Raw genomic sequence first — 25,763 nt, 5'->3', positions numbered from 1 at the left:
GGGTCAGCTTATCTGGGTCCCATGGGACCAGCTACATGGGGTGATAGCCTAAGTCCCAGACTGGAAGGCAGAGACAGTAGCACACTGATAAAAGATATTATAACTTAGGCACACATGTAAAAAGCGAAGACAGGCAGTTTCCTTGTTTGCTGAGCTACCAGGATCTACAGACCACATCAGAAATCCTTGAGTCAGCCTGGAATCTCTGGTTGTGCACAGGCAAGACCATCTCCCATCTGTCTGGGGGAATCAGCAAACTAAGCGTTTCAATCAACCCAGCAAGAAACTCCAGGACTTTGGCAGAAGCCCCCCAAAACTCCTGGGTATTTGAGGGGACAAGGAACAGTTGGTGCTAGGGGTGGGTGATAGAGAATGGCTTGTGTCTTTGGGGAAGCATTTTCTTTGGTTGGGTACAGAAAGAGATTTCCCATTGTCAATGGTGGGGACATCTCTATTATATGGCCTTAAAGTCGACAAGGTTGAAAAAAACAATGTCACAGTCAGGAGAGCCATGGCATAGATTTGGAAGCCTGGGGAGGGGTGGTGGGGGAAATACTGGTTATCCACAAATAGGCTATGGGTTCAACCTTGGGTCTGAGAGGAAGAATTAGGATTATAGATAGAAATGTCTGGCATAAAAGGAACAAGAAGTGGTTTGACATAGAGGCCAAACAGGGGAACTTAAAGAAGTGGGATACAGGGTTAATAGTAGCCAAGTTTCAATAGTCCCAGGATGGTTTGGAAGCCATTATTGAACCAGAGATTGATCTGCAGCCTTCCCTTCATTGACCCTCTTCCTCCTCTCTCCCACCAGGCGCCTGGATGCCAACCTCATCTCTCTGGTCCCAGAAAGGAGCTTTGAGGGACTGTCTTCCCTCCGCCACCTCTGGCTGGATGACAATGCACTCACAGAGATCCCCGTCAGAGCCCTCAACAATCTTCCTGCCCTGCAGGCCATGACCCTGGCCCTCAACCGCATCAGCCACATCCCTGACTACGCCTTCCAGAACCTCACCAGTCTTGTGGTGCTGTGAGTGCTGTCCTGGCTGCGTCCTCCTGGGCCTAGAGGCTGCATGTTTTCTCAAGTTGGACGAGAAGCCTGGCTAGCTTTGCTCTTCTCTGCATGTTGCTGAAATCCTAGTCTCCCTTTCTCTTTTGTAAGAAGGATGAGGATGTCCATCCTCCATTAACCACATTAGATTAACATGAAGTAAAATGACGTTATACCTATTGAAGGGCTCTAAGAGTCACTATAATGCCAGAATACTATAACCAGAAAACAGGAATTAAGCTATCATTTTCTCACTATGTACATATAACAACTCTACCATGCTAGTTGGAATAGAAAACAAGAATTTCTTAACTAATTTCTACCATATTTGATGAAAAAATGATGCAGTCGTATGCTCTGGCACAGAGATGGGATAAATTCACCTCATTCTGCAGGTCTAAAGAAGCAAAAAAAGCCATCACTTGTAATTAGACAGCAAAGCCCCATCAGGGTAATTACCTGGGAGATAGCATCCCTGGCAGGAATTGGGGACTGGGGTGAACTCTGCCTTCCCAATGGGAACTTTAGAGTGCAAATTAGCTCCCAGCTAATTGCCATGAATGATTGGTAAGTTCATAGGGTAATTACTAAGGGCTTGGAGGTCATGTGTAATTGCTTTGAGTTACACACTAATTGCTACAGGAACATGTGTGTTGGTGACTCTGCTAAGTGGCAACATTACTTCCCCTGCTCTTGGAAATCTGGTGTGATTTTCCAAGCCAGGGAATGAATGATGCTTAGTTATATTTCAGAGATGAAAAGACAGGCACCAATTTGTCTAATTCTCTGTTCTGGGAGATTAGAGAACCAAGATGAATATTCTTAGGGAGCACATACTTCTCTCAAGATGACCACACCCTCCCCACTCCTGGGAGCTGGTGACATGTTTCTGGAGGATCAACAGAACAAGGTGATTGGTCTCAGCTTTGGTGAGACCCGTATCCCTGTGACTTCATGAGGGAATGAGGTCAGGCTCCATGGGAGACTACTGGAAGACTAGAACTTCATCATGGGTCTCAGACAAATGGGCATCCGCAGGTGCTTATAGAGCTCCTGTGTGGACACTGAAGGGCCACAGGATGATGGCACATAGCTGTTCTCCCAAGGGGCAATAGCAGAACAAATGTGGGAACAGATAACTGAGATGTTGTATAACTGATGCTAACATAGCCAGTTGGTAAGTACAGGTTCTCGGTAGCATAAGAATAGAAGAGAGGCTGACGCAATTATAGATGGGGGGAGAGGGAAGTTTCACAGGTGAGGTGCAGCTGGTCCAGGACCTGGAAAAATGGTGGATTTAGATGAGCAAAAAGAATAAGAGCATTGAAGTCAGGGGTGTGCAGCTACCCGTGAATAGTCCAATATGGCAAGCAGAGAGTCCTCAGGCAGAGTGTGGAGAAGAGGTTGGTGATGGGAGTTTGGGGACTCACAACATCAGAGCAGAGAGTCTGGCTTTCATCTGCCAGTGGGAGAGGGGAATTTGAAGCCTTTCAGGCCAGAGTTAAAAGAGAGTATTTTAAGAAGGTCAATGTGAAGGATGGATGAGAACAGGGGCAAATCAGTTATAGGGAGATCAGTTCAGAGGCTCTTATGCATCAAAGTCCAGATTAGGGATGGGGCAGAAAGGCTAGAAGGAAAAGCAGGCTGTAAGCAATGTTTTGAATGGAAAATTGATCTGGTTTACTGGGGTCAGAGGGTGGGAGACCAAGAGGAAAAGGAGTCATGGGTGACTTCACAGTTTGGCTGGGAGGCAGGGTGTTGGTATGAAAGTCAGGCCTGTGAGAGAGTTAGGAGGCATGGGGACCCACTGGACATAAGGAGGGACAAGGGACTAAGGGGGAAAAGTACTGGTGCAGGAGCAAAGCTGAAACAGAACTAGACTCCAGAATGGTAGAGTTCAGTGGCAGTTGGGATAGAGGTGTGAAGAAAATGGGACAACTAAAACCCCTCAGGAAGGGGGCGATTATTCCCAGAAAACATGGGCTGTTTTCTCTACTGGAACAGAGGCTCCCTGTGGGCAGGAATCTGTTGCCCCCTCTGGAACTGACTGAGATTTAAATCCCAAGGCTCACAAAGCTCCTGTCCCCTGTCCTCCTCCCCGCATCTAGGGATGAGACCTGCCTGTGGTCTTGGTATCTGAGCAACATCTTAGAGGCCAGCCTGATTTTTACCCCTTGGAAGTGATTTTTCTCTTCTGACTAAAGTTTACTTATTTGTTTGTTGGTTTTGTGGTGCTGGGTATTGAACTCAGGGGTGCTTAACCATGGAGCCACATCCCCTGTCCTTTTAAAAATATTTTATTTAGAGACAGGGTCTTGTTGGGTTGCTGAGGGCCTTGCTAAGTTGCTGAGGCTGGCTTTGAACTCACAATCCTCCTGCCTCAGCCTCCCAAGCTGCTGGGATTCCGGGCATGCACCACGTATGGCTTGAAGATATTTTTAAATTCTTGAACTTTAATAATGTAACTTCAATATTGTCACAGAATATTAGACATCCTGCATCTAATTTTCCTGGAGCAATGTATACTTTTGAGTTTCAGGTTCCATCTTCCTGGAGATTTTTTTTTTTTCATATTTTGTCTTTAACTATATCTTCGGTCTCATTTTTTGGATTCTCTCCTCCAGAAATGTCAGTTACTCTGATTGACTCCCTTTGCATCACATTGATCAGTTACTGTTTTATCTCAAGCTTTCTCTCTGACACTAAATTAATTTCAGCAGCGATGATGCTGTTCCTTCTTTCAAATTTATTGACTAATTTTTCTTTTAATAATGATTTGGGGTCCTCAGGGTTTTTTTTTTTTTAATCTAGGATGGTCATTTTCTTTTCATTAAAAATTCTGTCTTTGAAATGCTGTTGGGGTTGTTTTGTAGCAGCAGGCACATGTAATCTATTGCCTTCTGTTCCTCATTCATTAGTGATATGTTCCTTTTTCTGGCTGTGCGTGGGGAGCTGTTCAGCTGTTCTGGCGGCATCGTCTTGGGCTCCGTTGGTTCCCCCCTCCAAGCTGCACTGTGTGCAGTGAGTACCAAGGATGAATTAGGTTCTATCCTCTATTTTGGTGGGATGGTGAAGGGTGGGGATATACTTTGAGGCAGCATCCAATCTTTGTTAAATTCCTTGGGCTCTGCTTTCTCTGCCCGGGTTGTGGGCAGAGTTCATTCCCTCTGCTCAAAAATACCTTGAGGCTGGGCGGGGTGGTGCCTGCCTGTTATCCCAGCTACTCAGGAAGCTAAGGCAGGAGGATCTCAAGTTCAAAGCCAGCCTCAGCAACTTAGTGAGACCCTGTTTCAAAATAAAAAATAAGAAGTACCAAGGATGTAGCTCAGTGGTAGAGCACCCCTGGGTTCAATCCTTAGTGCTGGGGAAATCCCCCCAAAAAACAGAAACCTCGAAGCCCCTTTGGCTTTAAGCTATTTTCTGCATTCTGTAAGTAGTCTGAAGCCTTTCTTTTACTTTTTCTTTCCCTTGTTCCTTTTGGAAGCCAGAGATAGAGAGGAAAAACAAGGACACTCATATAGGCAATTCTCTTGGACACGGGTTTTAGGGAGAGTTCTTAGATTTTGCTTTCTTGCCAGTTCATTTTCTGGAAAAAGGAGCTGATCCGTTGTAGACTGTTCCCTTGGTCATCAGTTTTTGCAGTGTCCTTACAGTAGGCTACCTGTCTTTCCTGGCTTTGTTGCTACTGTTAATATTTGGGGTGGGGTGGGGTCTGGCTTTTTTATTTTTTTTTTCCCATTAGGAGTTGGGAGAAGAAAATTCTGTCACTTATTTTCAGTTAGCTAAATTCTGTCACTATTTTCAGTTATCTTGGAAATCTCCCCTGAAATGCTTTCCTTCCTCTCCTCAACCCACACCTGCTCTAGCCAAACTCTTTACCACCCTGCGCAGAGAGACCAGGCTCATTCCCACCTGCTTGCCTCTGAGCACACCTTTACCTGTGCCTGGACTTCCCTCCCTCTGCTCCTGGGGCTCACCTATCTTCCTGGCCTTGCTCTGGATCACCGCCTCTGGAAGCCTTTCTTGGTTCCTCTGGCCTCACCGATCTCCCCGTTCTCTCAGCGTGTCCGTGGCTCCCTCCAGCTGTTACAGAAAGCTTAGCCTTTAATTATATGTTGTCTGCAGTGGTTTGCTCTTGGCTCCCCTAAGTGTGTCTGGCCACTGAGTCAAGCTGGCCGGGTCCTAGGGAGCAGGGTCATAGACAAAGCCTCAGACTTGAGCCCCTGTGACATCAGGCCTCTCCCAGTGCTTAGCAGGAGTTTGCTTTAGCCTTGGCAGGTCTAGGCCCTCCTCTCCCTGTTTACTTCAATAAGAAGTCAAAACGATGTAACCTGTGGCCAAAGCATCCCTGGCAATGATGGTTTCAGAAGTCGGTCTTGCCTACTCCATTGGTCCCTGGAAACAAAGGATTAGACCTTGGGTCTAACTGGGGTCATTCTGTCCATGCTTCTGCCTCCGCTCTGCTACGCTCACCACCGTGTGTTCTCGTCCGTTCTGGCCCTGGAGTGGTGGCGCTCATTCTGAGGTGTCTTTCCTCCCCACACAGGCATCTGCACAACAACCGTATCCAGCATCTGGGGACCCACAGCTTCGAGGGGCTGCGCAATCTGGAGACACTGTGAGTGGGGGAGTCCTGCTCAAGCCCTGTCCTGCCTGGCGATGAGAACTGCATTCCTCGAGTGGGGGTTGTGGGCACGGGGAAGGGCCAGTAGGTCTGGGATGCTGGGTTGTGGCCCCAGGCTTGCTCGCCCACGTGGCCTTCCCTGGCATTTTCTCTGGGATGGCACTCAGAATGAATTCCTCCTTCCCTCAGGTGGGTGGGAGGTGCCCTGGGGGAGTTCAGAGTGGCCATGGGGAGTGGGAATCTAGGGTCCTGCCAGCAGAGACCACCAAAAAACCGCACGGTTTAGACAGAAACAAGGCTGCAGGGAGTATTAGGGTATTAAGCCTGGGGACTAGACGGTTTGGGAGTAATGCCGGGACTGTTTGCCAACTGATCTAACTAGCTAAATGATTAATGGGGGGATGGCCCGTTCAGCACTCCAGTCTGACTATAAAAAGCACCCGAGCTGTTGACTCTTAAAAAGCCATATTATTCACACATCATCATCCTGGAATTCAGTTAAGGTCAAAATGCACCCAAAGCCTCCCATCACTTCCTCTGGAGTGCGGCCAGCCCCCGCAGAGCGGGCTGAGTGGGCCCCAATTGAGCAAACAATTGGCCGGCCTCTGTAAGTGTGGCTGCCCATGTCAGCTGGGTTCCTCAGGTCCCAGGAGAGAGCCGGCTACCACTGCCACCTGGTGCAGGCTTGGGAGAGGGGCGCTGGGGAGAGTAGGATCCCCAGGTCATTGAGGGTGGGAAGGGCTCACAGCACCAGCAGGATAGTCACAGTTCCTGCCCCCCCCCACTATGTCCCCTTCCCCATAATCAATTCCCCATTTTGCATACACTCCCCACTCCCAAACACACACCCCAGAGCATCACTCCTGAGGTGAGGGATTTTCAAGAATCCAAAGCAGTGGAGGAGAAAATGCTGGAAGATGGTCGGTGGCTGGGAAGCAATGTGTCGTGGAAAACCATTTGGCAAAGTCTATCCCGAGAGGCCTGGGCACGTGTGTTTGTGCAGGGAGGGGAGTGGAGGCCGGGAGCGAAGTTCCACTCCTCTTTCCTGTGGTGGGGCTCCCAGGAGCGTGGCTGCTCTCTTGGGCTCAGCCTGCAGCAGGACGAATGGCAGAGTGGGGCCCAGCTCCCCGTAGCCTCACTCTTCAGCCAACTCGCTGCAGAGGAGAGGGGTGTGGGGCGACATGCCCTAGCCTGGAGTCAAGAACATCAGAACCTCCTCCCCTGCCACTCTGCGTGACTGGGGCTGTGTGCTCCCCCCGCCCCTACTGGCTGCCACAGACAGCTGGACAGTTCAAGCTGAACAGCCTAGCCCACTCCACCACCTTGGGAGAAAACTGATGCCCAGAGAGCTGGCATGACTTGCCCAGAGTAACTCCCCAACTTATGGACGGAGAAAATCTAGGGTGCAGTAATGAGAAAACACAGGAAAGTCCCTAGGATAGTGCCCTGACCGCCACCCTCGACCACCTGGTCAAATGGGAACTGTGTGAGCCTACTGTGTTCTAGGTTTGAGAGGCTCCTAAATGTGGGAGATGGCTATTTCCTTGGGGTAGCCCTGACCCCCATTAACCAGACTCCTCCAGGAGACACAAGAGTGCTCGGGGCCATTCTTGGAGTTGCTATTCATCTGTAGGGCAGGAAGGAATCCAATGCCATTGGCCTTGGGATGGGGCGGGGGATGTTCAGTCTGCTGGGAAGTCAGGTGAGGAGGGGGCACCTACACTGGGTGTGGGTTGGCATCTCTAAAAAGCCAGTGAGCAGCTGTTTCTTTCCTTCTGGGGCACACTGCCTAATTCTTTCTCAATTAGCCACTGGATTGCCGCACAAGGCACTTGGCTCAGCTGGTGCTGGCTGAGTCACAGAGAAATCCTGCCGCTAAGCACCCACGGGACCTTTCATCTATCTACAGGAGTGTTTGGCTCCAACACACAAAGCCCACGGCTGTGCCCACTTTACAGATGGGAACGCCAAGATCCAGAGATGAGGAAAGTTCTCCCACTTCACAGTGTGGAGGCTGAATTGTCAAGTGGCAAAGCCATTGGCAACGGATGACCCGGGGCACAATGCCATTCTACCAACTACATGACCTGACTGAAGTCATTGCCTTCTGAGTCTTAGTTTCCTGACCTACAACACGATGTCATCAGTAACACCCACTTTACAGGGCTGACATGTGCGTTCAACGAGATGATGCGTGTAAAGTGGTTGCAGAGTCTGGCAGCTGTATCAGAACCTGCCCTGTGTTCCCCACTCCTTCCCCATCCCCTCTTCTGAGGGCCTCCATCTCAGCAACACCCCTCTCTTCCCCACCCATGAGGGGTAAACTCTTCTTCCAACTTTTGATCTCCAATTAAAAAGGGGGAAAGTGTGTTCTTTATCCTCTGTTCCCCAGAGCATTTTCTGGGGAGCCAGATGTGGAGGGGGAGGAGTGGCTGGGAGAATGAAAGGAGAAAGAAATGATAGTCAAACCTTTTAATTGCTGCGTAATTGGCACGCTCGGCAGCCTCGGCTAGTACTCGGGAGCTTTCATGTGAGCTTCTCACTGGAAGGGTATTTCTCCCTCAGGCCTCGTAAATCTCTGCCACTTAGACCTCTCTCATCTCTGGCAGCAGAGGGAAGATCAAACCCCCACGGCCCAAGCTGTGGTTTGGCTCAAGCTGTGGTTTGGCTCATCTGCAGACTCCTCTTTGGAGGGAGAGGTCCCCCCAGTCTTACCACCTGGGAAGGAGGGGCCAGGTGCGGGCATGCACACTCGTGGCCACACAGGCACCCTGAGCCATGTCACGGATGCACACGCCACATGGCTCCCACCCTTTACAATCCTCTCTCCACATCAACGCCCCCACCCCATGCTCAGCACAGCACAGAGATGCCCATAGCAAACGCACCTGCGGAAACACAGCCCCTCTATGCCCTCGGCTCTGCGGGCCAGGCTGCCTGGGTTCCAGCCCTGACTCTGCCTCTGCAAGCTGGGTCAGCCAGAATTTATGGCCTCGCCTCTGGAAGTCTCACTTTTTTCACCTGCACAATTAGCTCCCACAAAAGTAAGGGGGAGGGGCTTGGATGTGGCTCAGGAGTAGAGTGTTGGCTTAGCATGCAAAAAGGCCCTGGGTTCAATCCCCAGAACCACAAAAAGAAAGAAAATCAAGGGGGAAACAGCATCCTACACCAGAGTCTCTCTACCTTCAAAGGAGCCAGGCAAATCTAAGCAAATCCAAGTACTTTGGGCAGGGCGACAGGGCTACTGATAGACAGCATAAATCCCACAAATGCCACATGAGGCCCCGGAAGACAAACCTTGCTACTGTCTGAAGAAGTCTGGTCTCACGGGAAGAGTCCCAATGTAGTTGTCACCATTCCAGACTGTACCAAGAAACCTCAGCCAGAGGGGGTGCTCTGTCCTGCACCCACGACTTCTTTCAGATCCCAGTGAAGACAACCCACCGCCTGTTGGGAAACTCAGAATCATAGATGGTCTAGCCCTCAGCCTATGAAATAGCAATTTCTCCACTTTCTAGATCAGACCAAATATACAGATTTGGGGCCAGGTACTCAAGTTTCTATAGTTCTTATGCGATAGAAACCACTAGAACCCATACCTCAGCCTCACAGTACTTTGCTCTATTTGGCACTCATTACCTCAAGCCCAGAGCAATTAGAGGACTTCCTAGGTATTTAGGTTAAGAGGAGGAATCATGATGTAGAACCACCATGGGAGGTTTCTTCTACCAGGAAGTTTCAGGGACCAGAAATCAGGTGTCAGGACCTCTAGGTCAATGCTTGGAATTGCAGCCTTGGAGACCCCATGCAGCTACCCTAGCCTGACAGCTAAGGAGCCTCAAATTCCCGGTTATACTTAATAAAAATTTCAGTGGAGGAGGTAGAGACATGCTCCAAGGTAGAGTAGTCGCTTAGCATGCAGGAGGCCTGGGTTAGATCTGCAGCACCACGAAATCAAAGCACCCTGCAATCCCAGTTGTATTCTGAGGGGCCTCTATATCTGGAAACTTGAGGTCTGCATCCAATCTGGAATCCAGAGGGGGCAGGTCCCAGCATGCATGTGGGGACAACCGTGCCTCCATTCCTTCAGCCTGGGCAATGATCTCTGGGCCTTGTTATAGCCTTGTTAAACAAATCAGGCCCTACTGGAGCCTGGGTGGGCTGGACATTTTCCCTTGGAGAAGAGCCTGGGTCTTAGTGAGAACAGAAACCTCCTGGCTACAGCGCCTTCTCTAAATCAGGACCAGGATTAAACAGGGGTCCAGGAGGGGAGGAGAGCAAGGCAGGAATTTATAGAATTCCTCATTCTAACACAAAATTGTACGTTCCCTGTCAGACCTCTACTAGTGACAGATGTCCCAGTGATCTGTTTCTGTGGAACATGGAACATTTTTACTTCAACAGCCATTGTGGCTGGAAAATATTCCCCTGTATCTTTGTCATTGAAACCACAAATACCAACAGGTTTTACTCTCAACTGGCTCAGACTGGGCCCTGAAAGTATCTGGTACCCCTGTTCTGGACCTGATGGTAAACCTTTGGCCTGACAGATTGCTACCAAGGTTCTTCTAGGGCTCAAGGAATCCTGGGGAAGATCAAGGATTAGATTTGATTTGGTAGATCTGGATTCAAATCCTGATCCTGCCACCAACATGTGACATGTGCAAATCACCTGACCTATCAAGAGTCTCTGTTTCCACAAATAGAAAAATAAGGATGGTATTTAACAATTCAAAAGTCTGTTGCCAGGATCAAATTAAATGAGATAATCCATAGGTGCTTCCTCTATGTTGCCTTTCTCTTTCCTGCCCTCTCATTTAATGTTGCATGGAATGTGTCTGAAGGTGGCAGGGAGGTTTTTACCCAGAGGTGACTCATTTCCTCTATAGGATGAATAGGAAGGAATTCCCAGGCAGTCAAGATGTGACTGCTGTATTAGTTTCCTGTGGCTTCCATAACAAACAACCACAAACTTAGTGGCGTAAGAAAACAGCAATTTATTCCCCCACAGTTCTAGAGGTCAGAAGGCCAAAATCAAGGTGTTGGCAGGGTTGGTTCCCTCTGCAGGGTTTGAGGCAGAATCTGTTCCATGCCTTTCTCCTGGCTTCTAGTTGCTGATGGCAGTCCTTGGTTTAGAGACTCATTCCTCCATGCTGGGTGTGGTGGCGTATGCCTGCAATCCCAGCTACTTGGAAGGCTTAGGCAGGAGGATTGAAGGTTTAAAGCCAGGCTGGACAACTTAGTGTGACCTTGTCTCAAAATAAATTAAAAGAGCTGGGAATGTAGCTCAGTGGTAGAGCACCTGGGTTCATTCCCCAGTATCAGATGCATACATGTATATATGAGACCCATCCCTCCAGTCTCTGCCTCCGTGTTCTCAATGCCATTTTGTCTGTTTCTCCTCTTCTTTTAAGACTACTTATCAATGGATTTAGGAACAGCCCTGTTGATCCATATGGACCTCATCTTGAGATCCTTCACTGAATTCCTTCTACAAAGATTCTCTCTCCAAGGAAGGTCACATTCACAGGCAACAGGGGTTAGGACTTGGGCTTATCTTTTGGGGGGGCTACAGGTCAACTCGATACAGCTACCCACTGGCAGTCTTCCCAGCAGAACCCTCTGGGAACAGGCTAAAGGGTAGACAGAACCAGGTGAATCTTGCCAACTTGCCTCCTTATCTCAAGGCAAGTGCAGATCATCCTGAACTAAAAACAGTTCCTTCCATTAGGAGAATTTGAAATTTTTGTACTCAGAGATTGTCTCCTCTCATTTTCACCCCACACCCAACCACTTTTTTTTTCTTTTCTTCTCTTGTTTTATTTAGAGACAAGGTCTCACTGAGTTGCTTAGGGCCTCTATAAGTTGCTGAGGCTGACTTTGAACTCACGATCCTCCTGCCTCCCAAGCTACTGGGATTACAGGCATGCACCTGGTCCCCAACCAACCACTTACTGAGGAAGACAAAGCAGGAATTTTGTTTTCTCGTGTTACAGATGGGGAAGCTGAGGTAGAGAGTGGATGACTTCTCCAAGGCTACTCAACTGATTAAGAGGCAGGATTGGAACTCAGATTTCTCTGCCCTTGGCCCAGTGAAACTTCCCGACCTCACTGCCTCTTGGGGCTGAGAAGCGAGGAACTCTTTCCTCTCCAATTCTTAATCATCTTACTTCTGTGGGTTTATTAGTTGCAAATTTGTGGGCTTTTGTGGCTTATAGAGGAATTTATTGTTCCATATAAAACCTTTTTTCTTCTGGCTTCCCCACAGAACCACTAATGACTTTTAACAGGCAGAAAATTGAGCTGCCCAATGAGTTTGTCTTGTGTTCTGTGACCATGATGAGTTATTAATAGTTCTTCCCAGTACAACATTCCCTTTCCCATCGCCCTAGCGTTGAGGGGAGCCAAGGTCGCTGCTCCTGTCAGAGCTGCCCCTTCCTCCCCTGCAAGAAATGGGGCCAAAACTTCCATTCTGAACTCCACCCCACCCTCGCTCCCACAGGCACCCCAGCCAGCTGGTCTGGAATGGAGAGGGAAGGGAGGGTAAGGGGAGGGACGCTGGACCATGGTATCCTTAGCAGATGCCATGGAGATCAGGTCTGGCTTTGCATGTCTGTAGGAAGGAACTGGTAAGAATCAGTTATTGCCACTCTTTCTGCTGCCTCTTTAGATTCACTCATTCCATGTTTATTGAGCTCCTAGTATGGGCCATACCACTACTATAGGTACTGGGGAAACATTTACAAATGTAGCCCCTGCTATCACTGAGACCAAAGGGTTCTAGAACAGAAATGTTGAGGTCCTTAAAATTTATCACGAATGTACCTTTCCCAGCACTCCTGACCTCATCACTCTAACCCCTTAACCTTGGCATGCCCCTGGGCTCACCTGCTATTTACACTCCTTCCCTTTGGGTTCTCATCTGGTCTTGTTGCAGAAAGCTGGGTCCTTGTCCCTAATGCCAAGCCAATAATGAGGACACTATTTTGAGAAAAGGGAAAAAGAAAGTTTATTACTTTTCTAGCAAAGGAAAAATACAGGAGACTCCTGCCCCAAAGGAGGTGATTCTGCCCATCAGCAGGAATGAGGGCTTTTTTAGAGGATTCAGAGAAAATGAAATTAGGGAGGAGAGATCAGGAAGGAGAAGATCAGCGAGGAGAAAGTTAGGGAAAAGAAGATCAGGGGGAGAAGATCAGGGAGAAGAAGGTTTAGAAAAAGAAAAAAAACATGTAAGTTTCAAAGCCACAGGGATACAGCCAAAGTATCCAGTGAACCCTGTTACAGTCTCAAGGTTTTCAATACTGTATATTTCTTGATGACTCCAGACCTCTCTCCAAACTCCAGACTTAAATGTCCTTAAGTAGTCTCCTCAAAGCCCAGGAGCTGGTACAGATGTTTCAAGCTTTAATCTAGAAAAATGCCCTGACATGGACAGAACCCATAGCAATAATAACTCAGCCTTGCCTTGGGGCAGGGTCACTTTCATATAAGCCAGTCACTCAGAACCTTGGGGCAAAAGTAGAACAGAGAATTAAAGCCAGGCATGGTGATGCACTTTTATATAACCCCAGTGACTCCAGAGGCTGAAGCAGGAGGATCTCAAGTTCATGGCCAGCCTGGATAATTTAGGGACACCCTGTCTCAAAAAAAAAGTGCTGGGGATGTGGTTTAGGGGTTAAGTGCCCCTGGGTTCAATCCCCATTACCAAAAGAAAAAGAAAAAAAGAAAGAATTGGGGGAAGTCTTGAGTGGCATGTCATGCTCCTCTTTGGAAGACAGATGCATGTCTTATGGAGGTCCTACCGACAGGACAAGGCCATGGGAGGCAATAATGATGGTGCTTCAGCTCAGGATGGGAAGTATTTGTCAATAGAGTAAGTTGACAGTGGCCGCTAGGCAGACGGCATAGGCAGCAAGTGCTCCACCATCTCAAAAATTCAAGCGGAAAGGAGACCCCCATCCAACTGGAATCTCAGAATCAATTCTTGCCGTGGGGGCCGGTTGGACTGTTACCCTTTATCTCTCTTCCAGTTCCAGGTTTCTGCAATCCAGGTGCTTCATTAGGGCAGGACAACCCATAATCTCCATTTCAGAGATGGGCACTTTCATGAAAATCAGCACGCTATTGCTTTGGGTATATTCTGAATGTTCTCTCTGGCAAGGAAGAGAGTGTAGGTGGAGGAAGGAAGGGTGTGTCTGTGCCTCTCAATAGAAACTGATGACAATTTTACTAATTGCTGTATTTATTAATGGGTGGCCTTTTATGTAGGTTGTTTAGAAGGTAAAACAATGCGGTTAGTCATAAGGGTTTGCTGCTTCCTGGCTCTCCAAGTCAACGGCCCCAAGCACAGGGCTCCGTCTGCAGCAGGGGAAGAGCAATTAAGAAACCTGTTCATTGTGCTCATTTGCCTTTGTTCCAGGCCTTTGGGAGATAAAAGTGGTTCTGAGTTTACCATCTATCAGAAATTTCTGTGTTTTGTTTTTCATGCTATGTGGTTATGCTCACTTACATTCCCTCCTCACCCTCCCCACCCTGCACCCTTATCTATGATCTGGTAATAAACACAAATATTAGCCTTGAGAATAAAAATGTAAGTGGAAACCCAATTAATGATATTCATCTTTCTTAATTGCTGCAAAAAGTAGATAGACCAACTTGTGTGCCTCCTGTTGTCTAATGAATGAAGCAACTGTTCTCGTATGTAATGTCTAGTGAAAGGAAGAGGTAAAAGGGATTGGCATTATTTGGACAGCTACTCTGTGCCAGTCTCTGGACCAGGTGAACAGAGCAGCATTCTGCAGTGAGAATCCATCTGCAGGTGAAGAAACAAGCTACATAAATCAAGTGACTTTTTCAAGGTAACATTTGGTCAGGGAGGTTACTGGGGATGGAACCTAGGGGGCAGTTTACCACTGAGCCACATCCCCAGCCTCTTTTTTTTTTTTAAGACAGGTTCTCACTAAGTTGCTTAGGGTCTCACTAAATTGCTGAGGCTGGCCTCAAACTTGAGATCCTCTGCCTCAGCTTCCTGAGCCATTGGGATTACAGGCATTGGTCACGGTGACCAGCAAGGCAATCTTATACACAGAAGACCAACAACTTTAACACAGATAGTAAATAAAGCCAGTATCTGTGATACGCCTGTAATCCCAGCTATTCCAGAGGCTGAGGCAGGAGGATCACAAGTTTGAGGATGAACTAGGGAAATCACAAAGACCCTATCTCAAAAATGAAGGGAATATCTCAGTGGTACAGGGTCCCAGGGTTTAATCCTCAGTACTGAACAAATGAATCAATAACATGGATAACATATCAAAAGATGTTTAGCTTCTAAGTCATAAGTATTTGGTTTTGACATGCTTATAAACACTTAAAAAACTCCTACAGAAACCTCCTCCACTTATCCTCTTTCCCATTCTCCCTAAAATTTCTTCTTAGCCCTTCTGTTTGGAGCCCAGCTAGGGTCCAACTCTGGGTTGTATAGAAAGTGATTTAAGCCAGGACTCAGCAGGTCTGAGTTTGAGTTCCAACTCGAGGACTTTCAGCAATTCACCTCTTTTCTCCAAGCCTTATTTTCTTTATCAAGAAAAAGAAGGGGCTGGACAAGATGTCTGTAAAATCCTGCCATCTCTGCCTGCTGGTCCATAGTGAGGCTCCATAGAAAGATGAGGAGCTGGCCATTTCTGCCCAGGATTATGGCCGTTGAGCAATGTAGAGCTTGGGTTACCTTTTCAGCTACTTTGACCAATTTCAAGGGTTTTGATTGGATTTGGCTGGAAACAGCTAAGCAGATGAAGGGGAGGCTCAGCCATGGACAGCTGCAGCTTCCGGGCTGATGCTGGCTGGAGTTCGGAAGGGTTTCTCTTTCGCCTCAGCCCCTCCCCATCTTCTTCTAGCTCCCAGGAGCAGCAGTGAGAACAATGAACTGTCCCTGAGCTTCTGGCTGATTCTGGGGGCTATTAAAGATAATGGATGGATGAGTTTTCCAGCTGAAGTTTAGGGCATCCTGTCACAGAAGAATAAGCCCAAGCCTGTGGCAGGGGAGGTCTTCCCTGCAGTCACCAAGAGGTTGCATGTTAGAGTCAAATGCCAAAGGGCCAAGACACTGCCTCAAAGCCACCAGCCACAAAGGCTTGAGGAGCCTATTTTGAAACCTTGCCCAATGGGCTCAAATGATCATCTTCAACAGCGAACATTCAAATATGTGGCCTTGGGCCTGAGCTGCAGGAGATCCAAAAGCCCATATGCTTCCTGACCACAGCAAGCTGCCTGCCTCATGGGAGTGACCCTGTGCACGTGGATAACTCTACTCTGGACTTGACCTGCCTGGGCTTTGATCCCAGCTCTTCCATTAGGAGCTGTGGGACTGTGGCCAAGTGATGACCTCTCTTTGTGCCTCAGTTTCTATCAAAATGGAAGTACTAATGGCACCTACCTCAGAGGTATTAAATGGACTAATACATGTAAATCACCTAGAACCATGACAGTTACGTAGTAATTACTGTTATTACTGCCACCATCGTCATTACCAGTCCAAGGCTGGTGCATGCTGAGGAGAAAAAACACCAGAAAAAATGCTGAGAGAGTGAGTAATTCATTCTAACTGCAGGGATGAGGTTGGACTCGTGGAGAAAGGTATATTTGAGCCCAACTTCAAAGGATGACTAGGGTTTCAACAGCTGAGGATGTGGGGAAAGGGCATTCCAGGCTGAGGCAGGAGCCGTCCAAGTAAATATACAAGGGTGTGAAGATACAAGGAGGGTTGAAATCCAGAGGGAGCTGAAAGATTGATTAAGGGCATCCGAGCCCGTTAAGGAATTTGAACTTTGTTAAGTCTTTATTCTGGAAGCCTTTTCAGATTTTCAGTGGAGGAGAGTGACAGAGTCAGCTTTGCCTTTTAAAGAATTTTTTTTTTTTTTGGCAAATGCATCGTAGCAAAGAGTGTGGGCTCCAGACACCCAACTGACGGGGTTCAAATCCTGGCTGTGACACTGACTTAGTTGAGGTGGCCTAAATTGCTAACAAATAGACCAAAACATGCATAATGGCTGAAACACAATAGAAGTTTATTTCTGGATCATTTAACAGTCCAAGGGGGGGAGTTTCTTCTTGGCGGGTGGCCCTCCTCCACAGGGTGACTCAGGAACCTGGCTTCTTGGGTTCTTGCCATCCCCAGGCCTCATTTTTCTTGGCATCTAGTTGGTGAAGAGTAGAGAGACCATGGAGGAGAAACGCTGGCTATTTTATAAACCCTGGACTAGAGGTGGCACGCACCATTTCAGACCACACTCTTGGTGTGAATCTAGTCACATGGCCCCACCTACTGCAAGGAAGCCTGAGAAATATGCTCTAGCTACATTCCTGGCTATTCCTCCTGGTATGACAGGATAATGCTAGTAAGAACTTTCTGGGATGGTGGAAATGTTCTAGATCTGTGCTGCTAATATGATAGAAGCATAGATAGCCACATACTGCTATTGAACACTTTGGCTAGTAAAACTGAAAACTGGATTTTAAAATTTTATTTACTTGTAACTAACTTAAATAGCTACATATGGCTTATGAGTATGGTATTGGACAGTGCAGTTATAGAGGAGACAGAGGAAGACCTGGGATGGTGTACACATGTGTAATCCCAGTGAGTCTAGAGGCTGAGGCAGGAGGATCACAAGTTTGAGACCAGCCTTAGCAACTTAGTGAGACTCTGTCTCAAAATAAAAAATAAAAAGGGCTGGGAACATAGCTCAATGCTAGAATATCCCTGGATTTAATGCCCAGTCCAGTATGGGTTAAAAAAATAAAAAAAATAAAGGAAAAAAGGGAGACGGGGAAGGATTTTGGCAGACAGCCATTATTAGTTGTCTGTGAGTGAGTGACTGGTTTACTATGTTTCACTTTCCTCAACTGTAAATGGGTGTAATGGAGTATCTCCCTCTACAGCGGTTGTGAGGATTGAGAGGGATCATCTAGGCACAGTACTTAGCAGTCAGCACATAGTCAATGATCAACCAATGTTATTTCGGGATGGCCTGAAAGCAGAGGCACTTGATAGGAGTACATACAGCAGTCCAGGGGAGAGACCCCTCCAACTTGACCCAACCCTTCCTGAAATCCAGCCCTGCTATCAAGACCTGGTTCAATTGTAACATCTCCATGAAGCCCTCCTGGTCTTCCCAGGTGTGTGTGATTGCCACAGTCTCTGGAGGTCCTGAGGCTTTGTATTTTTTCCCGGACCTACCACATCCTACCAAGACAGCTCACCTCGTCATCTTCTGCATTTGTCTAGATAGGAGTCATTTTTAACCCATCTCTCTACCTTCCACTTTACCCAGTGGAACTCATTGTGTATTTTGGGACATTTGGCAACAAGTGTAATGAGTTGAACTCATCAGGGTCAGAGAGAGTTGCAAAGACATGTTCCCTGGACAATCAGCAAATGAAGCAGGGTTTTGGCAATTCCCCAGGTCACTGGAGCTATGTAGACATCCCCATGAGAAACTTCAGGCTACCTCACTGCTGTAGTTTGTACCAATGTCCCTTTGACATTGGTACAATTTTTCTTCTCCTACATTTCTCTACAAAAATAGCCTTCTAGTTCACAAGCCATCTGTCTTTTCCCACTGTCGGTTAGTCTACTCCTGGCAAAATTCCTGACCAGAAACTGCCAAGGAGGGCTGGAACCACTCAATTTGGCTGCCTGGACATGGGTCCAGTGAACTGTAGAAGGACTCAATGATAGCAAAGTCACATGGAACCCATACAATCGTCTCTGTGGCTCTGGGAAAGCCTGCCAGTGTCACTCAGGACTATCTGGTGCTATTTTGACAGTATCAAGGATGTATCCTCATGTACCCTTGAGGATGCACCTTCTTTTTAGAGTTCACCAGTGTTCTTTACAAATCTATTTATTTAGAGCTTTTCAATTAGTGACTCAACATATATTTGTTGAGTTCCTGCTCCGTGCCTGGTATTATTCTGGTGATTAGAATATGAAACACATAAAGTTCATGTGTTCAAGGTGCTTTCATTCTGATTGAGTGGGAAGAAAGTAAATGTCAGGTGGCCATAGGCTTTATGAAGGCAAAGAAAACAGGCTGTATCCTTATCTATTAATATATAACAAATCACTGCAAAACTTAGTGGCTTAAAACAACACCTCATTATTTCTTTTGAATCTGTGGCTTAGCAGGGCTCCACCAGGTGGTTCTTCTGCTGGAAACTCCCACTCTCTGGGCTCACACAGAAGGCTGTGTCCTTTGGAGGTTCACAGAGGGCTTGGGGGGTCCAAGAAAGTGTTATGAAGTGCCCCCAAAAAACTCCTGTGTTGATTCAGGAATGTTCAGAGGTAAAATGATGACATCATGAGAGCTGTAACCTCATCAGTTCATTCTTAGTTTGAAGGGACTAACTGGGTGGCAATTGTAGGCAGGTGGGGCATGGCTGGAGGAGATGGGTTCATGGGGGCTTGCCTTGAAAGGGTTCATCTTCCCCGTAGCCCCTTCCTCCTTCACTCTCTCTGCTTCTTGGATGCCAAGAATGGAGACCATATTCTTCCACCACGCCCTTCCACCATGATATTCTGCCTCATCTTGGGTCCAGAGAAATGGACTCAGCAGACTGTAGAACTAACCCTCTGAAACTGTGAGCACAAAGTAAACTTTTCCTCCTCTAAGTTGTTCTTCTCAGATATTTTGGCCACAGTGACAAAAAGCTGAAAACAGAGACAAGCTCATTCACATGTCTGGGGCCTGGCTGTTGGCCGTGACCTGGTCCTCTCTTTCCGCATGGCTCTTGCCATGCAAGAATCCAGCCTGGATTTCATGTGTGGTGGTGGGAGCATTTCAAGATTGAGGCTCTTGTGACTTAGGACCAGGTCACACCCTGTCACTTCCACCTCACTCCATCAGTGAATGCCATTCACAAGACCAGTCCAGTCTTCAGGTAGATGCCACCTTTTGATAGAAATAGGCATAAAGGATAGGAATAGCAAGTAACAGATGTGTTAATTGAAATAAAATGGTCAAAGAAGGCCTCTCTGATGAAGCAGAATTTCAACAGAGACCTGAGTGAAGTGAGGAATAAGTCATACAAATATCTGGATGGAAAGCATTCTAGGCAGATGGAAAAACTAGCAAAGGCTCTGGGGCAGAATAATGTAATTCTTTTTTCGGTTAGGGGGTAGTACTGGGGATTGAACCCAGGAACACTTTACCACTAAGCTACATCCCCAGACCTTTTTATTTTTTATTTTGAGACAGGGTCTTGCTATGTTGCTAAATTGCTAAGGGTGGCCTTGAATTTGTGATTCTCCTGCCTCAGCCTCCCGAGTCACTGGGATTAAAAGTATGTACCACCACACCCAGCCAGAATAATATAATTCTTTGCAATTGAGAAAACAATTCAATAGCAAGGCTTTTTGTGTGTGTGCACATGTATGGTGGTGGGGGTTAAACACAGGACCTCATGCATGCTAGGCAAACATTTTACCATCAAGCCATATCTCCAGCTCTACATTAAGGCCCTTAAATGGAGATATGTCCATGTTACTTATGGAAAATACAGTTCTCATGTGACTGGAAAATTCCTAATGCAGCTGAGCCAAGACAAAATAAAACACTTTATTTTAATTTATTTTATATTTGGTACCAGGGATTGAACTCAGGGCACTTAACCACTGAGCCACATCCCCAGCCCTTTTAATTTTTTATTTTGAGACAGGGTCTCACTAAATTGCTTAGGTCCTCACTAAATTGCTGAGGCTGGCTTTAGACTCATGATCCTCCTGCCTCAGTCTCCCAAGCTGCTGGGATTACAGCTACCACTATGCCCGGCACAGGACACCTGATTTTAAAACACTGAGATGTGAAGATGAATCATTTATGTAATTTAAGAGTAAAAAGTGCCCATCTCCTTCATCTTTGCTGCCTCCGTCCTCAGTTCTCCTGATCTGATGGTCCAGGCATCTTCTGCAGCCCCTGGTAGAATTCCAGGAACCCCAGAGTTTGAATAGTACCCCCTGCTTCCAACCCCAGTACCTCCGGTTTCAGTCTAAGTGCTTTGCACATGACCTGACCTCAGCTGGACCCCAGCCTTGCCTTTGCACAGCCTGTGGGAGCGTCTCTGGAAGCTAATCTACATTTGACACATGGGAGGCGAGGGTGTCTGGCTTGCTAAAGGAGGGAGCAGAGCAGAGTAGAAGGGGTTTTATGCTGTAATTACCCAGGATCACCAGGGCAGTCTGAGGGTAATCGGGTAATTAGTGTGTGTATGGAGGGGGACAATTATCTAGCTCTCTGGCTGCCAGACGCTTGTCACTGCTCCTCTGGCCCTTGGGCTGGGTTCCTGGCTCTACCTGTGGACTATTAAGTGTAATGGCCCTGTCATGCAGAGGAGCCTGCCATTATCTCTATGTTAACATGATATTTATCACAAAACCCTGCCAAGTCACTCTGTAATTAAAGGACCTCCACATGGTTCCCCTGCCCTGGCACCAGTCAGCCATTAACGTTGTCAGGAAAGGGGCAGCTTTAAAAGGCTGAGAAGATGGGCTCAGGTCCCCCTGAGAGGCTCCAGAGGGACACTCAAACTGACCCTCCACATATATACCATTGCCAAGCCTGGAACTGTGCAAGTCAGGAGGACTTCAGAGGCATCAAGATCCCAAATCAGGCACATTTCCACACGGGGCTGAGCAAAGCCCCTGCCTGTGGGGGCTGCTTCTGTTTGTCATGAGCGGTTCTAAATCTTTTCTGATAAAAATAAAATTTTCCCTGTGCCTCTCCCATCTCTCCTGCCTTTCTGCCCTGTCCATCACCCTGCAGGGCATCAACACAGAGGCCCCTTGAAAGAGTGAAAGGAACGAAGCCAGGATCACGTTAGGGTCAATATTTGGCTCCTGTTGCCTAAAGAATGCTTTCATGAGCTTCTTTATACAGGGCTATAGATTTTTCTGTGGGACAAATTCCTAGACTGACATCCTGAGTATGGATCATCTTTTAATTTGAAAAACATGTTGGTAAATTGTTTCTAAAAAAAAAATTGCACACATTTAAATTCCCACTTATAGTTTGAGAAAGCTTGTTTCCTCACATCCTTGCCAACTTGGGTTGCCACCCCTTTTAAAAACTACCTTCATTGTTTTCTGATTATGCATGTGATATGTATTCATTGTAGAAAAAATGAAAAAGAGTTAGAGAAAATAAAGAATAGCTGTTATTATGCAAAGATTTAAAAATACTGTCCATTTTGGTAGAAGACAACAGCAGATTCTATGGCCAAAGTAGTCACCTGAGAAACTTTCTGGAATCAAGAAAGGAGCAATGTGTTGAAGATCACCCCATTTGCTGGGCACACCTTTAAATCCCAGCTACTCTGGAGGCTGAGGAGGATCACAAGTTCAAGACCTGCCTTGGCAAACTTAGCAAGTCCCTTCCCCCCATTTCAAAATGAATGAATGAATAAATAAATAAAAGTAAAAGGTTTGCGGTGCATCTCAATGGTGGAGCGCCACTGGGTTCAATCCCCAATAACACACACACACACACACACGCACACACACACACATCACCCCATTTCTCCTGCCACCTCCCCTCATATCTCCAAAGTCTTGAAATACTTTCCGCAGCTTATGGAGACTATTCTGAGAAGGTGGTTCCAGGTATCCACACCCCTGAAGTGTGTCCCCGACTCCAAACAGTTCTGCTGCCAGGAAGGCTCCAAGCCTGAGGATTCGTGGAGTAAGAACGGAGTGCAAACATTCCAAAAATATGTTTCCAGACATTGGCAGCTTTATCCAACAGATTGGAAAACCCATCTCTCTGGTCAACCCCAGAGCCAAGTTTCCATTTCTCTGGGACCCTGACATGCCCTGTTAAGCCTCTGTGCTAATGATGGCTCTGCTTTCTGTTCCAGAGACCTGAATTATAACGAGCTGCAGGAGTTCCCCGTGGCCATCCGGACCTTGGGCAGACTACAGGAACTGTAAGCTCCTCTGCTGGTTTCAGCGGGTGTCTCCTTCCAAGGGCAGGGGTTGCAGCCAGCCGGGGCCTTGCTCACACCCTCGCCTCCTCGCCTCCCCTGGTCCTTGTTAAATCTGTGGCCACTGGTCCTGCTGATTCCCAGCATAGCTCTAAGCGGTCACAGGCCTCCTTAGCTTGGCTTTGAGCATCTCCAGGGGGTGTGTCCTCAGCCTAAGTAGCCCTGGGTCCTTCCAGCTTGGGAAGACACATGGCATGAGCCACCTCCTATGTAGCCTGGGCCTGGCACTGTCCCTGCCTTGGTTGGGATGTGTCCAGAGACGAACGAGGAGAGGCACCGGGGGGCCCATTTACAGGGTTGCTACTCATCACCTTGTCTCAAAGACGACTGAGAAATTCCCTCTGGTTCCCACAGTCACACTTCATTATTCTATCTGAGCATTTACTGAGTGCCCACCGTGCCCAGAGCTGCACTTAGTGCTAAACAAAGAGCAAGGTAGACATGGGACTTCCTCAGGGACCCTTCAGCCTTCCACAACACAAAGGAACACGTGGAAAGCAGAACCAGGCAGAGCAGCATGACTCTAACCCTAAGTCGTGCAGAGTTCACTAAAATGACCACGGGAGACAGAAAGGTCACGTGAACTGGGGCATCCTGAGATTGGTCTTAAAGGATGAGTGGGGTTCCAGAGGAGAAGTTGCTGCCTCATTTCAGACAGCAGAACAGTGCAGGCAGCCAAGCTGGCAAAGGGATGACCACCAGAGGGAAGCCTGCCTTGCTGGAAGGGGGGCTCTCAGGACCTGATAGGTCTAGTGCACAGCTGGGCCAGAGTCAGATTAAGGGCCTGAAATGAGCCCTAGACCTTCAGGCAGAACAGCATCTTCATATTTCAAACAGCCACCTAAGGCCAATAGGTCCAGCCCATGCCACCTTCCTCATTTCTTCCAGAAATTTAAAGATGTGAATGCCAAGTGTATGCAGCAGATAAACAATGGCTGAACCAGCCTGAGGCACTATTGGAAGTCCTCTATTGCCAATGAAGGAATTATTTCCAAAGGAGGGCTGATCGTTTCCCTTTTTTCCTAAGACATGAAAGAAGGATGATGTTTGATCAAACAAGGGGGCATGAAAGAAACAGGATATGCCAAGGCATAGGGAAGTCCCCGAACATTAGGGAAAAGAGAGCAGACACTAAGTTAGCAGGAGCAAGAAAATACATGTACTCGGGATGTGAGTGTATATGTGTCTATCCATCCATCTCTATCCATCTTTGTATCTATCCATACATATCTATTTATCTATATCTATCCATCCATCCATCTATATCTATCTCTTGTCTATCTATCTGTATCTATCTCTACCAATCTTTATCTATCCATCATCCATTCAAACATTCATCACCTATTTCCTTCTATCCATCCATGTCTATCTCTCATCTATCTATATCATCTCTCTCTCTCTCCATGTATGATCACTTACTCATCTCTGCCTACCTACCTATCATCCACTGGGTGAAGGCTACTTGAGAAACAGGGACACTGCTTATAAACTATAAACTTCTTGATCCTTCAAAGCTTGGTCCAGCACAAAACACAAAGGAGGTATTAAAATATATATATTTATGTATAATGTATAAAGTGTCTATGTATGTATGTATGTGTACATATATATGCATATATAAAAAATGAGTGAATAGAAGGAATGAATGAAGTAACAAATAGGACTTGGTGGGTGACATTGGCCTGAGGTGTCCAAGGTAAACTTTTGAGTAAGAGCGCCAAGGTGAAAGCCACGGTAGGAGAGCAGGAGGGGAGAGGCGCAGGTGAACGAGAGGATGACTAAAAGGGCCTGCTCAGCATGGCTGTGCGGTTTTCGGTGTAACATGTCACTTCTTGGAAAATGTTCTTCCCAACTAACCAAACCCATAGTTCCTGGCTTCCGAACCCCAGACCCTCAGCTGGGTGCCTCATTCCTCACCACCCCATGATGCCGTGCCTGGTCATTCAGCCCCTGACTCTGTTCCTTGTCCCTCCTGCTGCTACAGATGCTTCTATATTTCCTCATTTTAGGGCACTGAGGCCAAGTCAGCCTCCATTCAAGAGACATCGCCCGCCCTGGCTTTCTGCATCCCTGTTTTCCTTCCACACTCCCTTGGCTCCCTCTGTGGGGACTCACCAGAGCTCCTGACATAAGTGATCCGGGAGAGGGCTCCCCTTTGGGACAGTACTCAGCGTCTTGGCCTTGGCATGTTCTCATGGGCTTCCAGAGGCCTGCGGCTTGGGACTCCACTCCTCACTCTCCTCCCACCATCGGGGGAAAGGATGGATGTGCTGTTGAACCAAGAAAATTTACAGGCAGGATTTGAACCTGGGGCCTCCGGGCTGATGTCTCTTTGGTCTCCGAGTCTGTATAATCGTCAGGAAGCCCTAGGGAGTCCCATTTTCTCCCTCTCCATACTTTTCCCCAAGTCCTCACTGCTCCCGGGTGCTGTCTTCCAGGGGATTCCACAACAATAACATCAAGGCTATCCCTGAAAAGGCCTTCATGGGCAACCCTCTGCTGCAGACAATGTGAGTACTGCCTCTCTGTCTCTAGGCGCTGAGAGTGTTGGTGCAGGGGGAGGACAGAGGCTGGGGAGGGCGAGGGCCATTCTTAGAAAGCAGCAGGGGAGCAGGACTAGGGGAGGGCTTGCCTTCTTCTTTGTCCCTTTCCTGGGAGGAGAAGGTAGCAGAGGTCACCCTTGGTCCCAGCTGAAAGGGGTAGAAACTGAATTAGGTGCTTGGGTCTTTTTCTTCCAGACACTTTTATGATAACCCAATCCAGTTTGTGGGAAGGTCAGCATTCCAGTACCTGCCTAAACTGCACACGCTGTAAGTTGGCACCCGAAGGCTGCCGCAGCCAGGGCCTCTCCCACCCTCACTCCTTCTTGCTCTCTCCTGCCTTTGGCCTGCAGATCTCTCACCTGCAAGGCACAGTCCTACTGGGAGACGTGCTCCTCAGGGCTGTAGGCCTCCAGGTCATTCGCCCTATTTCCAGATCTAGCTGGACTTAATGGTCTCCCTTCTCTTCCATGACCCATGGCTTCTTTCCATTTTATAGAAGGAATGTGGG

The 25,763-nt window shown here is 47.6% G+C and overlaps 1 protein-coding gene across 4 annotated transcripts in view; it reads left to right on the top strand.

The window, feature by feature from the left end:
* Lgr6 (leucine rich repeat containing G protein-coupled receptor 6) overlaps positions 1-25,763 on the top strand; it is a 118,564-nt gene that overhangs the window by 72,911 nt on the left and 19,890 nt on the right. For 3 of the 4 annotated variants that reach the window (XM_046463946.2, XM_046463939.2, XM_046463959.2), the window contains 5 exons: positions 815-1,030; positions 5,598-5,669; positions 22,587-22,655; positions 25,151-25,222; positions 25,451-25,522. In XM_046463946.2, coding sequence (XP_046319902.1) covers positions 815-1,030; positions 5,598-5,669; positions 22,587-22,655; positions 25,151-25,222; positions 25,451-25,522 — 501 coding nt within the window. The remainder of the gene's footprint in view (positions 1-814; positions 1,031-5,597; positions 5,670-22,586; positions 22,656-25,150; positions 25,223-25,450; positions 25,523-25,763) is intronic. The other variant, XM_046463954.2, reaches the window with a different exon arrangement.

The sequence above is a fragment of the Marmota monax genome, unplaced genomic scaffold, assembly GCF_021218885.2.
Source record: "Marmota monax isolate L192 unplaced genomic scaffold, Marmota_monax_Labrador192_F-V1.1 WCK01_AAM20220418_F8-fsc00099, whole genome shotgun sequence".
In the NCBI taxonomy this organism is placed as follows: domain Eukaryota; kingdom Metazoa; phylum Chordata; class Mammalia; order Rodentia; family Sciuridae; genus Marmota; species Marmota monax.
This window is presented reverse-complemented; position numbering and strand designations above follow the sequence as displayed.